The 15,000-nt window shown below is 35.5% G+C and overlaps 1 protein-coding gene across 4 annotated transcripts in view; it reads right to left on the reverse strand.

Moving 5' to 3' along the window:
• The window catches only part of sif (still life), a 1,404,800-nt gene that overhangs the window by 605,523 nt on the left and 784,277 nt on the right, over window positions 1-15,000 (reverse strand). For 3 of the 4 annotated variants that reach the window (XM_068381997.1, XM_068381990.1, XM_068382005.1), the window contains exons 7-8: window positions 13,802-13,837; window positions 11,169-11,415 (exon numbers count right to left, since the gene is read on the reverse strand). In XM_068381997.1, coding sequence (XP_068238098.1) covers window positions 11,169-11,415; window positions 13,802-13,837 — 283 coding nt within the window. The remainder of the gene's footprint in view (window positions 1-11,168; window positions 11,416-13,801; window positions 13,838-15,000) is intronic. The other variant, XM_068381983.1, reaches the window with a different exon arrangement.

The following is a 15,000-nucleotide window of genomic DNA, read 5'->3' on the forward strand; positions in this document are numbered from 1 at the left end:
GTTGAGTCCCTTGTTAGGCTGGGAGGAACGTAGAGAGTAGAGGTCCCCTTTTTTGTTTTGTTTCTTTTGTTGATGTCGGCTACCCCCCAAAATTGGTTAAAGTGCCTCGGTATATGTATGTATGTACTATATTAGGAGTGTTGAGCAAACCATACTTAATATCAGAGCCCAGAGATAGCATATATGCCAAATACCAAACATCAGCCTCTTACAAAACTCAGAATGGTACAAGATTTCAATGAGTTATATACAAAGGACCTAAGTATTTTAATACGGAAATGTAAGTTGAGTGGTGTGTTTGATATAAAAAAACTTATATCCAGACCACCAAAACAAAAAACTTATATCCAGACCACCAAAACTGCATAAAAATGATTACATTGAAACGAATAATAAAAAATGTATCTTTTAGGAATATGAATTAATGATTCTACGAATAGGGACACAGCAACCAAGAACAAGAGTTTACCGTTTCATTTATAAAGATTTCAGCATCGGAAACCAAAGCAAAGGTCCTTTACCAATGCCACAAAAAGCATCCATAAGCTTGATAAAATCGATGTGTTTTTTTAAAGGGGACACTTACATCAAGCAAGAATCCGGCGTAAATATGGAACAAAGTCCACAAGCTATGGAAAGATTAATATGAACAACAATGGATCTACAATAGCCTATACACATAGATGAATTGAGCACAAAGAATATAATTTAATTCATCTAAAAATATGTTCAAATAATAAATTATCTGTCTACTTGAAATGCATGAAACATATTCTCAAGCAAAAGGATTTCATATAACCTGATCATGGGCTGGAATAGCTCATGAACCCCTTTTCACCATACACAATATATGTCTTTTGTCTCACATTTCTGTAAATTTGCCATAGACCTGATTCAGGTATGACATAACATGACAATTCCTGCCAGTGTCTCTAGGAAGAAGAGGTTACTCTATTCATTTTATTCCAGCTGTTACCAAGTTGTGGAATGATCTTCCTAATCGGGTTGTTGAATCAGTAGAACTTCATAAGTTCAAAGTTGGAGCAAATGCTTTTTTGTTGACCAGGCGGACATGAGTCTTTTTATAGTTTATATATGACATATCTGTTTTTGACGTTGTTAATAGTTTATATAGGACATATCTCTTTTGACATTACTTTTTTTAGAATGATTTATTGTTAATTTGTTCTCTTCAGTTATTTATTTCCTTATTTCCTTTCCTCACTGGGCTATTTTTCCCTATTGGAGCCCCTGGGCTTACAGCATCTTGCTTTTCCAATTAGGGTTGTAGCTTGGATAGTAATAATAATAATAATATAGCTTAAAAGACAATAAACAATCACTTCAATTGGTTTCTTTTTAGGTTTCTGTTATTCAGAAACTAATTCTCATGGTAAATGAACTGTGTGTCTTATTTTCATCTTCTCAGCAAGTGTTGCTTACAAAATTCAAGACAAGGTGTATTTGTATTTGATTGGACATTATGAATGAAGATGATCAAAATTTAATCAAAAGATATTTTTTAAGAAGAATGGGCAACTTTGGCCAATCGTATAATTTGGAAACCTAAATAAAATTGTGATCTAAATCGTTGTCAGCATCTTAAGCTCTTTCACTCCATAAACTAATAGGGGTCTTGTATGACAATTGAAAAATTTGGACAAACTGCATTGCTTGATTCTTAAGATTGTTTAATAGATCTCATTAAAACTGTCTTCAAAATATCTTTTAAACTTTTCCAAGCCAAAACACTGCATTATTATGGATTTGTATGAACTTCTCAGATTACTGTGGCCTGATCGGTAACGTCTCTGCCTGGAGTTTCCCAGTCGGGGGTTCGAGTCCCGCTTAGACTCGTTAGTGCCATTAGTGTCTGCAACCTTACCATCCTTGTGAGCTAAGGTTGGGGGGTTTGGGGGAGCCTATAGGTCTATCTGCTGAATCATCAGCAACCACTGCCTGGCCCTCCCTGGTCCTAGCTTGGGTGGAGAGGAGGCTTGGGCGCTGATCATATAATATATGGTCAGTCTCTAGGGCATTGTCCTGATTGCTAGGGCAATGTCACTGTCACTTGCCTCTGCCATTCATGAGCGACCATTAAACCATTAATGGTTTAATGTTCAGCCTTCAATATCTCCCTGCATATGTGGTAAAGACTTACAATAACCAGAAAGAAGTATGGCTACTTAAAATAGCTATAACATTTTATATATTTCTATTTCTATTATAAATTTGAGTGAATTTACAGAGAAGATATAGATATATACAGTACACACGAAGTACTGACACAAACCTTGAAACCTTAAAGTGGACCAAAACTACTTTTTCCATATATTTCCCGGAATCCTTTACTACTGTATAAAATGGTTAGGAATCGTGCATCAAAAGCATTGGATTCTGGGACGACTTCAAAGCAACTCGGTCTACATTCCATAAGTATCATTTTGGGTCAGATGCAACGATACAGATGTCTGTACACAACATATTGAAAACAAACTTACCAACAGCAATCCATTATTCAACTGCTGACAGTAGCTACTTTAAAGTAATGGTGTTCAAGTGACGTTTAAAAGGTTGTTCAACCTTTTTTTTTCAAATACCTCCTTTGGTATAGGGATTGCAAATGTAGTGATACATGCCTAAAGATCGCTTAGGCATTACATGCCTAAAGATCGCTTAGGCATAAATGAATATCGCCCCAAAAGGCCGTTGTTTCTAAGCAATCAAGTGTAAGGCCAGGGTAATTTTAAACCTAATTCGTCTAGAACAACCATCAAGTTCCGCAAAAATCTGGAATCACCAAATACTGTGTCCTGGTCCAAAAGTAAACTGTAGTCCATTTCTTTTAGCGATGCATATTTGCACCGACTCGCGGCGGTGCCCTTTTAGCTCGGAAAAGTTGCCTGATCGCTGATTGGTTAGAATTATCTTGTCCAACCACTCAGCGATCCGGAAACTTTTCCGAGCTAAAAGGGCACCGCTGCGAGTCGGTGCAAATATGCATCGCTAAAAGAAATGGACTACAGTATAAAGTATGACCATTGGGAACGTAGACAAACAATCCAACACAAATAACCATCATTCCCAGAAATGTCTTCGGTTATTCCTTTAACCAAAACATCCAGCAACACCTGAACAGGTCTTTCAACCAAGTGCGTCTGGATACTATGTCTAACCAAGCATGATTATAAAAATAAAAAGTTCCAGTTAGTGTAAAGGCTCTTCTAAAGAAGGAAAACACTTTCTATTTTAGGTAAATAGCTGGTAAAGTGGGCAACCCCTTCTGCAGGAAGTAATTACAGAAAGGGGTTGGAGTAGGTAAAAGGGTCGTCCAAGTGCAATTGAAAAAATTCTTAGGGGAGAGAGCAAAATACATCAAAATAAGACTTATTAGGTAAAACACTATACTTATGTTATACCGAGTACAAGCAAAAACAATATATATGACTTAAATAAGAAACGCACAAGTTTATGGACTGTATACACATACATTTTGTAAGTGTATGGTAATAAGTGTACGGGGCTTGTAACATGAATTATACTACACTGAAGCTAATGTATGATACAGTTGAAGTAAATTATATTCTGTGGGGAAAATACGTATATGATGTAACATGTACAAGGTTTTAAAGGACTGTGTAAGTTATATAACCCAAATTATAACCAGGATCATATTTTTACGGAATATATCAAACAGTTTCATAAGGGTACAATTAAAGGCATTGAATTAACATAAAAATATTAGAATCTGATAAGTTGCAAGATATTTAATGCTCTGAGATATATATAAAAGAAAAAACCAGAGTCAAACTGTCTCTAAACAGAGATGCGTTTGGAGGTGATTGAAAAACAAATTTCCACATTTATTTTTAAATCCATATTTTCTTTAATGAAATTATAGTATACGTTAACAAGAGCCATTTCCGTTTGAATTAAATCAGGTACAATATTTTCTATTTAATACATTTCATTCACCGGTCCTACATCACGGAAAACATTCTTCAAGACTTTTTTTGTCATAAATTTGTTATCACCATCTTTAGCATGATTGCAGTTTCAGTATGCGTTATATGTATCAAGAAGATATTTAGATATGTATAGGAAACATGTGGTATCTTTATTCAGAAAGTGACAAAAAATACTGTGACGGGTTTTGGAATTATGACCACAAAATGGCGGCCATCTTGGATTTTTTCCCATTTATTGTTACTGACTGGTGATATTCCAATCTGGTAACTCAAATATGCATCATGTCTTATTGTATGATACTTGTAGAAGCTATTCCCGTAAATTGTTGTAGTACTAAATACATCAGTGTGAAATTATGGGTCTTTATTTAATGAATAAGTCTTTTACTAACTAGGAGAGAAATATTCCAATTCCTCACAAAATCAGCACCGAGGATTTAGTGATTCAGGGATTTACTAATTTACCATCTATTCCATCGAATTGTATGAGTTGGTAGTAGTGAGCCTCGCCTTGCATCTTATCTGGTATACAAACTTGAATTCTCAACCACCTTTCCTTTTTAAAAGTTGCTGCATAGAGGAACAAAATCTCCCCTTGTCTTAGGGCTCGGCCAGACCAAGCGCGGCTAGCGGCAAGGTTAGCGGCAAGAGGTTCCAGCTGAAAATTGAAACCTTAGGTATCTTATGTAGGTGGCCAGATAGGAGGCGCAAGGCTTCCCGCGCCTCCTATCTGGCCACCTACATAAGATACCTAAGGTTTCAATTTGCCGCCATAACCTCTTGCCGCTAACCTCGCCGCTAGCCGCGCTTGGTCTGGCCGGGCCCTTAGTGATTGAGCCATTGGCAACCCTTGAAAATTTGCATCCAGCTGCTGCTGTGCGCACTTTAGATGGTGTATTCCTTCTTCATCATTTAGTGTGACAATGTACTGCAACATTCAGTCGGATATATTCTCAGCACTCATCGTTTGTTAAACAGAAGTATGGGGATGCTCATGTGGTATTTGATGGATATGAACCTAGCAGTACAAAAGGCGAAGAATACTTAAACTGAGGAAGAACAAACTCGTCTAGAGATATAGCCATACAGAGTCTAATACAAGTCCCAGTATCTCAGCAGGAATTCATGGAAAATACAAAAGAACAAGTCAAGAATAATAAAACTCCTTTCTACACATCTTGAAGCTGCCCGTTTTAAAGTACATCAGCCAAAGGCAGATACTGAGATTAGTAATGTAGCAACAACAGCAACTAACATATATGATTGGGGACAGGAACCAGCTCTTGGGGGGGGGGGGGTAGTCGCTGAACTTCTTATCCTCTTAATTATTCTTGCCAAACCTCAGACTGATTTCAAAATGATGATCATAAAGACAGAACATATCCACTTAAACAATTCCGAATTAAAAGTCCAAAGTGAAATGGGTAACATGCCTGGCAGTTTCCTCTTCCTGCGTGCAATAACAAGGTTGGTACAGCCTCTGCTGTGTATCACAATGGAAAAATGGTTCCTTATGAAGCTTCATCTGTGGTGGATAATGTGGGAGGGTGGGGTGTGACACCCTAGCAGTACCAGCTGAACTCGGTTGAGTCCCTCGTTAGGCTGGAGGAACGTAGAGAGTAGAGGTCCCCTTTTTGTTTTTGTTTCTTTGTTGATGTTGGCTACCCCCCAAAATTGGGGGAAGTGCCTTGGTATATGTATGTATGTACAAAACATTAAAACCAAATCCTGCAATACATCAGAAAACCCAGATCTTCTATGGCCCTGAAGCCTCAGCAGATGCTATACCAGCATCTGGCAAAGACTTTCTTTACATATTTAAGGACAACTGCTAACCAGCCTGTTCATGCCAGATTTAATCTAGCAACAATTCCCCCATCATCAATAATAGCATATCAACATTCTTATTATACATTTCACCAAGTGCAACAGTGGCTAGGGAATGCTCTTGACCCTACTGACTGGGGTTGGGAATTAAAGAATGAACATTTTCACCAAGTGCAACAGTGGCTAGGGAATGCTCTTGACCCTACTGACTGGGGTTGGGAATTGAAGAATGAACATTTTCACCAAGTGCAACAGTGGCTAGGGAATGCTCTTGACCCTATTAACTGGGGTTGGGAATTCAAGAATGAACATTTTCACCAAGTGCAACAGTGGCTAGGGAATGCTCTTGACCCTACTGACTGGGGTTGGGAATTCAAGAATGAACATTTTCACCAAGTGCAACAGTGGCTAGGGAATGCTCTTGACCCTACTGACTGGGGTTGGGAATTAAAGAATGAACATTTTCACCAAGTGCAACAGTGGCTAGGGAATGCTCTTGACCCTATTAACTGGGGTTGGGAATTAAAGAATGAACATTTTCACCAAGTGCAACAGTGGCTAGGGAATGCTCTTGACCCTACTGACTGGGGTTGGGAATTAAAGAATGAACATTTTCACCAAGTGCAACAGTGGCTAGGGAATGCTCTTGACCCTACTGACTGGGGTTGGGAATTCAAGAATGAACATTTTCACCAAGTGCAACAGTGGCTAGGGAATGCTCTTGACCCTACTGACTGGGGTTGGGAATTCAAGAATGAACATTTTCACCAAGTGCAACAGTGGCTAGGGAATGCTCTTGACCCTACTGACTGGGGTTGGGAATTAAAGAATGAACATTTTCACCAAGTGCAACAGTGGCTAGGGAATGCTCTTGACCCTACTGACTGGGGTTGGGAATTAAAGAATGAACATTTTCACCAAGTGCAACAGTGGCTAGGGAATGCTCTTGACCCTACTGACTGGGGTTGGGAGTTAAAGAATGAACATTTGAGACTAGTTATATCTCCCAAATAGCCAGTATCACTTTCCCTCATCTTATAGTAAAACAGGTTGTGAAGTGAACTGTGAGCTGAAGATGTGAAGTTCCCTATACGCATGCGTGTGGGTATTTTGCTGGTCATGGGAGCAGTAATCAGTGTTCCTATGATGCACATGACAAAAATAAATAATTGAAGAGACAGTAAACAGTGCTCCTATTTTTTTTTTTCTAATTAATGCATAGTTCTTTTTGGCTCCATTGGGTGACTTTTCAAAATGAAAATATTTGTTTGTTTTTAAGCTGCCTATGTTTCTCACCAAACTTGCAGTGTAATCTTGACACACACACACACACACACACACACACACATATATATATATATATATATATATATATACGATGTAATTTTGTTTATATGATATCTAATTGTTTGCCAATAATTCAAAATCCAATGTACATTCACATTTCCATTCTATTTTCATAATGGTGTTTCATTTTATTACACGTTAGAAAGGAATATATAATTCGTTATACTTTTCCTATGGTATTATGGCATACGAAAGCTAAAATTTATTTGCCACTGATTATAATGTTAAAGACTTTTCATCTATGAATGTCTCTATAAGCAAGGCGTAGACAAATGTACTATATAATACTGCACTAGGAAAATAGTTGAACGAAGAAGTAAATTATAAGAAGGATAACTCGGTACTAATAAGCCGTAGAGAAATCCTTTTGTTTTCATTCAAAAGAAAATAAAATTCTGCAAAAGCATTATTTCTATAACAATTTTGTGATAAGGAATGGGATTATTCTCCTCAGTGATGGTAAAAAAAAAAAAAAAAAAAAAAAAAAAAAAAAAAAAACTTATTCTTTCACTAAAGGTCCAAAATTTCAGACTATTGTATTTAGTAGTGCTGGAAAATTTTTAGCTGGAATGGCTTCTACGAGTATCAACCAATAAAAAATGAGGCATATTTGAATTACCCGATTTACATTTTACCCTTCCGACGCTGTAAATGAAAGAAAAAAAAATCTAATATGGACGCCATTTTGTGGCCTTAACTCAAAAACCCGTCGCAGGATTTTTTGGGGTCTTTCTGGATGACAATACCACAGGTCCGTCTAAATTCTGAGGTTTGACCTAAAAATGGCTAGTTTTACTGCACTATGAGTAAATAATCAAAGTACAATCAGGGGTACTACATCTTTCAGTAGATAGTATGTGTTTCTTCCATCCTCAACCACTTCCAAGTAATGACAAAGGTGCCTCACACGCTATAAATATATAGGTCTTCAGTTGCTGCCAGTATCGTCTGACTGTTCAGTAAGAAAAATGATCCCTATCCATCGTGAGCACATCAACCAAAATGCCACCAAAACAAGAGAATCAAGGCACCCTCAAACATGACAAATTTAAAGAGTCAAGTAAGCCTTAGGATCAAGGCACCCTCAAACATGACAAATTTAAAGAGTCAAGTAAGCCTTAGGATCAAGGCACCCTCAAACATGACCAATTTAAAGAGTCAAGTAAGCCTTAGGATCAAGGCACCCTCAAACATGACCAATTTAAAGAGTCAAGTAAGCCTTAGGATCAAGGCACCCTCAAACATGACAAATTTAAAGAGTCAAGTAAGCCTTAGGATCAAGGCACCCTCAAACATGAAAAATTTAAAGAGTCAAGTAAGCCTTAGGATCAAGGCACCCTCAAACATGAAAAATTTAAAGAGTCAAGTAAGCCTTAGGATCAAGGCACCCTCAAACATGAAAAATTTAAAGAGTCAAGTAAGCCTTAGTATCAAGGCACCCTCAAACATGACAAATTTAAAGAGTCAAGTAAGCCTTAGGATCAAGGCACCCTCAAACATGACAAATTTAAAGAGTCAAGTAAGCCTTAGGATCAAGGCACCCTCAAACATGACAAATTTAAAGAGTCAAGTAAGCCTTAGGATCAAGGCACCCTCAAACATGAAAAATTTAAAGGGTCAAGTAAGCCTTAGGATCTACATGCAAGCTCAACTGCCAGCAAAAGAGGTTCTGGAGCACATTTAAAGATCTCTTACGGATAACAGACTGCCTCACGATCGCAGACTGGTATCAGGCCCACTTAATCTCAAACATCAATCATTAATATTGCTGTGTTAAGAGCAACATTCCCAAAATTTCTTTTACCATCATGAGGCTCAATACTACGCAGTACTCTAGAAGTTTTATTCCAGCTGTTACCAAGTTGTGGAATGATCTTCCTAATCGGGTAGTTGAATCAGTAGAACTTCAAAAGTTCAAAGTTGGAGCAAATGCTTTTTTGTTGACCAGGCGGACATGAGTCTTTTTATAGTTTATATATGACATATTTGTTTTTGACGTGGTTAATAGTTTATATATGACATATCTGTTTTGACGTCGTTGCCTTTTTTAGAATGATTTATTGTAAATTTGTTCTCTTCATTCATTTATTTCCTTATTTCCTTTCCTCACTGGGCTATTTTTCCCTATTGGGGCCCCTGGGCTTATAGCATCTCGCTTTTCCAACTAAGGTTGTAGCTTGGATAGTAATAATAATAATAATAATAATAATAGAACAAAAACAAAACACCCCAGACCTCAGAAGCCCCTTCGTCTCGAAAGTTAAGAGGTGCAACAGGCTCACAACAATCTCTTGTTCATTTCAACCTCTTATCAAACTCCGGGAAGAGCTTGTGCTAGAATAAATCTGGCTTACTTTAAACTAACTAACCAGCTATGTACTTCTATCACCAGCTGAAAATGGGTGATGATGGAAGGAGCACACAACCCCATTCTGAAACGCACAGGAACTCATCAAAAAGGTTCCCAAACAAACCATACTTTTACTAAACTGTGATATCACCCTTATGTAGGCAGAGAATTTATGATACAGGCAGTAATAATCTTACTTCATTGCTACACTTTGTCTTATTTGTGTTTTTTTTAAACTATCCAGATGAGTATTAAAAAATATAAGTTCTCCAATTTAACAGTTCAGGTATGACTGAATCTCTGAAGAGAAGAATCAATTGGTTAGAAAAAAAAAAGTCTATGAAAAAGGCTTTCCGTGATGCAATACGTTTTCATGAGAAAATCTATTTGTGAATAACTTTTTAATCATTCCCTCTTCGCGAGAAGACTGTACTATTAAATGAAAATCTTCACCCAAAAAATAAATGGTTCCTCGTGTAAACGAACGCAACTCAGTCTTATAGAAAGCCAAACTCTTTTAATCATCCCGACTGATTAAAGGCTTGTCTTGGGTTGAAGGAAAAAAAGGAAAGTCTCAAGTCAGAAGACTTAGGAAAACAGATTTTCCGGAAAATTACAGGGAGTCTTTAATGAAATACAATACAATTATTGGTTCTTAATTAATGAACAACTATTGTTTCTTAATTATTTTATTGATAGTATGATCTAATAAGAATCGATTTGAAATATTTATTTTAGAAAATTCTACCAGGACGTCACAATAACCAAAATAAGATCAGTAAGATTTTCTGACAGATGTCATGTTCTGGGAGAACTTTCTCTTTTCTTTATCTTCAAAATATGGGAGGTTTTGTAAAATACTGCAGATGATACTAAAGTACCCGCTTTCTTAAAAAAACAAAATAATAAACGAAAAACACACGTTCTTTAATAATACAAACGTCGACTTCCCTAAATAATTCCAACTCGACACTGTTATCGGGAGGCTTAGAGATTAATATAATATTTGCACACCCCCACTATCACCAATGTTTCTCAAGTAATTTCTTTCAGTCTACTAGTAAATATTTTCGGGATTTCAATGCTTAATAAATACTGGAAATTGTTACCTGAGATGTTACCTAAGTATTACCTGAAATATTGTTTCTTACTGCATGCTTCGGAATTTCTATATTCGAAACCTTATCACCCGATATGGATGGCGAGGTTTAAAAATAAATTCTAAATTCGGCTAATCCTTTTAAAGCCAAAGCACATGTAAAACTTAAATACTAGTTCGAGCGATATCTGTAAATAATTCAATATCTTTTTTTCAATATACTGTACAGTATACAATATCCTTTTTAATATACTGTACAGTATACTGTATTGGGTGAAACCTACTTAGTTGCATTGCTGAGCTGTGACTGGCGCTTAGATGGCAATGGAGAAAGATAAAATGAAGCATACAAGGTCAATCTAAGGGTGAGGTTTGGCCAATGAAAGGACAGCATGAGCAACTTTAAGCAAGTACCCGCACATTTCTTTTCAAAAAATTTCGATTATCTATTACTTTCAATGAAACAGGCCTAATTAAGTAACAGACATTAATTGTAAATGACGACATACAATACAACAGCGATCAAAAGTGAACAAAAAGACAGAAGAAGGCCAAAGAGGAATGAAAAGGACCATACCTCTGTATCTGGGGTCTTGGGCTCGCAGCCTCGCGTACTGTTCTGCCGTCATGCAAGTGCATTGTGGCTCTCGGGTTCTGCTAGGGGATGCTGGGGTGGAGACGGGCTTTCTCCTTCCCTTGTTCTTGCCTCCTGTGCCTGTTCCACCTCCTCCTCCTCCAACACCTGGAGTTCCTCCACCTCGCACGGGCTCTAATTTCAAGGAGTAGGATGACGAGGCCTTCCTCGAAAACTTGAAGGAAGGAGACTGCAAAAGGAAAAGACAAAATCACTCAAGAGGCATATACCAGTTACTAAGATTCTATGTAAACATATACACTAAATATTACGTTTTACTAACAACGTCATTCCAGGATAATCTGAGAAAAACAAAATATTTTCAAATGCAGAAAAGTAAATGATAAAAACATTCGCAGCTACTTTATTTTTCTACTCATTAATCAACAATACTTAGTATCTAAAAATTCACCTATGAAAAAATGTATGCATACGAGGTTAACAGAGGCATATATAACATACCATGTGTACCCTATGCATGAAGATACATACATACTCACACACGCACGCACGCACACACACATATATATGTATATATATATATATAATATATATATATATTCATGTATATATATATATATATATATATTATATGTATATATATATATATATATATATATATATATATATATATATATATATATATATATATATATATATATATATATATATATATATATATATATATATATATATATATATATATATATATATATATATATATATATATATGTATATATATACTATATATATATATATATATATATATATATATACATATGAAGAAAAAGATATACATTAGATACACTTTAAAAACTTTTTATAGTAAAATTTCTCCCTTAACAGAATTCGAGATATCTACTGTAGATCATTATATAAGATTATCATCCAACTTTATAAAAGACTACTATTCAGTTAACTTCTCTGGGAAAAGTATACCACTCCCATATTAAAGCAAAACTCATGTGTATAATACTCATAAACATGGTATTTACAGATAGATTTTGCTGAAAGGTCGAAAATGGTCTAAATGATTCCTTTGAAAAACTACTGCCTCCCCCTTCCACCACATCAACAAAAGATAATTATGATGTACTATCTTAACTGGCAAAATATTCCTAAGAAAATGGCTTGGTACTGCCATTAAATATATCTTTTAGAATAATAAAAATATATATTTTCCTAAATGATGCCTTTGAAAAACTACTGCCTCCCCCTCCCCACCACATCAACAAAAGACAATTATTATGTACTATCTTAACTGGCAAAATACTCATAAGAAAATGGCTTGGTACTGCCATTGAATATTTCTTTTAGAACAATAAAAATATATATTTTCCTAAATGATTCCTTTGAAAAACTACTGCCTCCCCATCGCCACCACATCAACAAAAGAAAATTATGATGTACTATATTGACTGGCAAAATACTCATAAGAAAATGGCTTGGTACTGCCATTAAACATTTCTTTTAGAACAATAAAAATATATATTTTCCTAAATGATTCCTTTGAAAAACTACTGCCTCCCCCTTCCCACCACATCAACAAAAGACAATTATGATGTACTATCTTGACTGGCAAAATACTCATAAGAAAATGGCTTGGTACTGCCATTAATAATTTCTTTTAGAACAATAAAAATATATATGTTTCTTATATTCATTCCACACTCTTGATATCAAACCTGTGATGCCCCCATATCCCGGGTCTTACACAAGGTAAGGCAATCTATACAGACAGACAGACATGCCCCTAATAAACATAGCATAATCATCAAACGGTCAATACAGCATAACGATGAACTTATGCTGTTGTTAGTAAACTATTAATGTATCCCGTTACCTATGTATTGAAATAATTAAATAATTCTACTCTTATTATATTTACACTCGTGCTACTATCATTAAGAACTCACGTAATCCCCAACATGATAGTATGATCTAAAACATGGCATGAACATTTCGATCAAAGCCAAAACTGTTACTTCATCACACAATAAAATGAAACCAAAACTAACAGCAATTTCGTACATTTCTGTTTCCAAATAATTCAATATCAATCAAAGTCGTTTGCAGCGTCATCAAAAATAAATGGGAACATGCAATATTCTGAATAAACATTTATATCCATAAAATATTCCTAGGGGCCCAGTCTCTCCAAGTCTGAAGGCCTTTGCCAAATGTAAACATCAACCACACAAAATCATAATCCAAAATTTACTCCAAACAGCAGAGATTGATCAGTATAAACTAGCAAAAAGATGAAGTATAAAGCACTACGTCAGCAGACCAGAAATGGTGTTATTTCATAAAATTAACTTTCAAAGTGGATCCCAGATTACGCTGTGCTAAATAGACATGCCTACAATATATAAGGCCTATGCGACGGTAGCCTCCAGAGACCATCCACTTCACAAAATAAATAAATTTGACTATTTTTCTTTTATCTCGCATTGATTTTTATCCTTTCTTTCCTTCTATGATTTTAATATTTGCCACCCCTCTCACTCGTATGTTAAAATTCTTTCATACAATTCCTTTAAGCTAAAGAAATAGGCTAATAAATTATTTATTACCTGTGAATGTGGAAGAAGTGTTGTCATTAGAGGAGGCTTTGAAAAATAAAGAGGATAAGGGTTGAAGGGAGAGTTTAATATTACTTGGCATTACTAGAGCAGTTTGCTGAATTTACCATGTCTAAATATTGATTCAACATAACACATGTAAATTAGGATATTTATTTCCCCTAAAAAAGAAAACAGTTTATCAATACTAAACTACTTAACGATTTAGAAAATAAAATAAAAACTATAGTCCATTTCTTTTAGCGATGCATATTTGCACCGACTCGCGGCGGTGCCCTTTTAGCTCGGTAAAGTTTCCGGATCGCTGATTGGTTGGACAAGATAATTCTAACCAATCAGCGATCAGGAAACTTTTCCGAGCTAAAAGGGCACAGCCGCGAGTCGGTGCAAATATGCATCGCTAAAAGAAATGGACTATAGGTCATATTTTCGAGTCCTCGTAAATAATCCGTGAATAGTTTTAACATAGGGTCATAATGTTCCTTCCACCAATATCAGATGTAATATAGAAAAAGAAAATAAGTAATACACTAAATCCACTGAAAGGAGAAAGTACACATAGCTCATATGCCGGAATATTCATACATAGAGGAATACAATGCGTATTTATATAATACATTCCGTTAAATAATGGAAAATAATATACATTTGTAATAGCGGACTTAATTACCTTCGGTTTGCAAACATGTGTACATAAAATGGATGGGCATCAAATCAGTTTCAAAGAAATACAACCTGCACTTTCTAAGGTAGAGCCTAAGAAAAGTCTTCCTATGACCTAAAAATAATTAGGAAAATATATGTAATATTTATGAAAAAACCTTGCTACTGTTGGTGGATTTTTCACTTCACCTGATATCAGAGCTATATGATAGTTTTCAGATATGTTTCTATATGTTTACAGCCAGATATACAATATAACATTGTGACTGAATGTAAAGAACAAACTCCCACATCCTGGAAACTGCTTACTGATAAATAGTCTCAGCAACATAAACTTTCTATATTCTTAATCTTATAACGAATCTTGCACAGGAAAGATATTAAGAAATAACTAATGTTCTTGAATCTATATCTGCTAAAGCTAAAACTAACCTTATTCTGAAAGAAAATACCCTACTTCAAATCAAAACATACGAAAAAACAAAAATTAAATTAACCTAACGAAAAACAAAAAACAATAATTATTT

Source organism: Palaemon carinicauda, chromosome 1 (genome assembly GCF_036898095.1).
Source record: "Palaemon carinicauda isolate YSFRI2023 chromosome 1, ASM3689809v2, whole genome shotgun sequence".
In the NCBI taxonomy this organism is placed as follows: domain Eukaryota; kingdom Metazoa; phylum Arthropoda; class Malacostraca; order Decapoda; family Palaemonidae; genus Palaemon; species Palaemon carinicauda.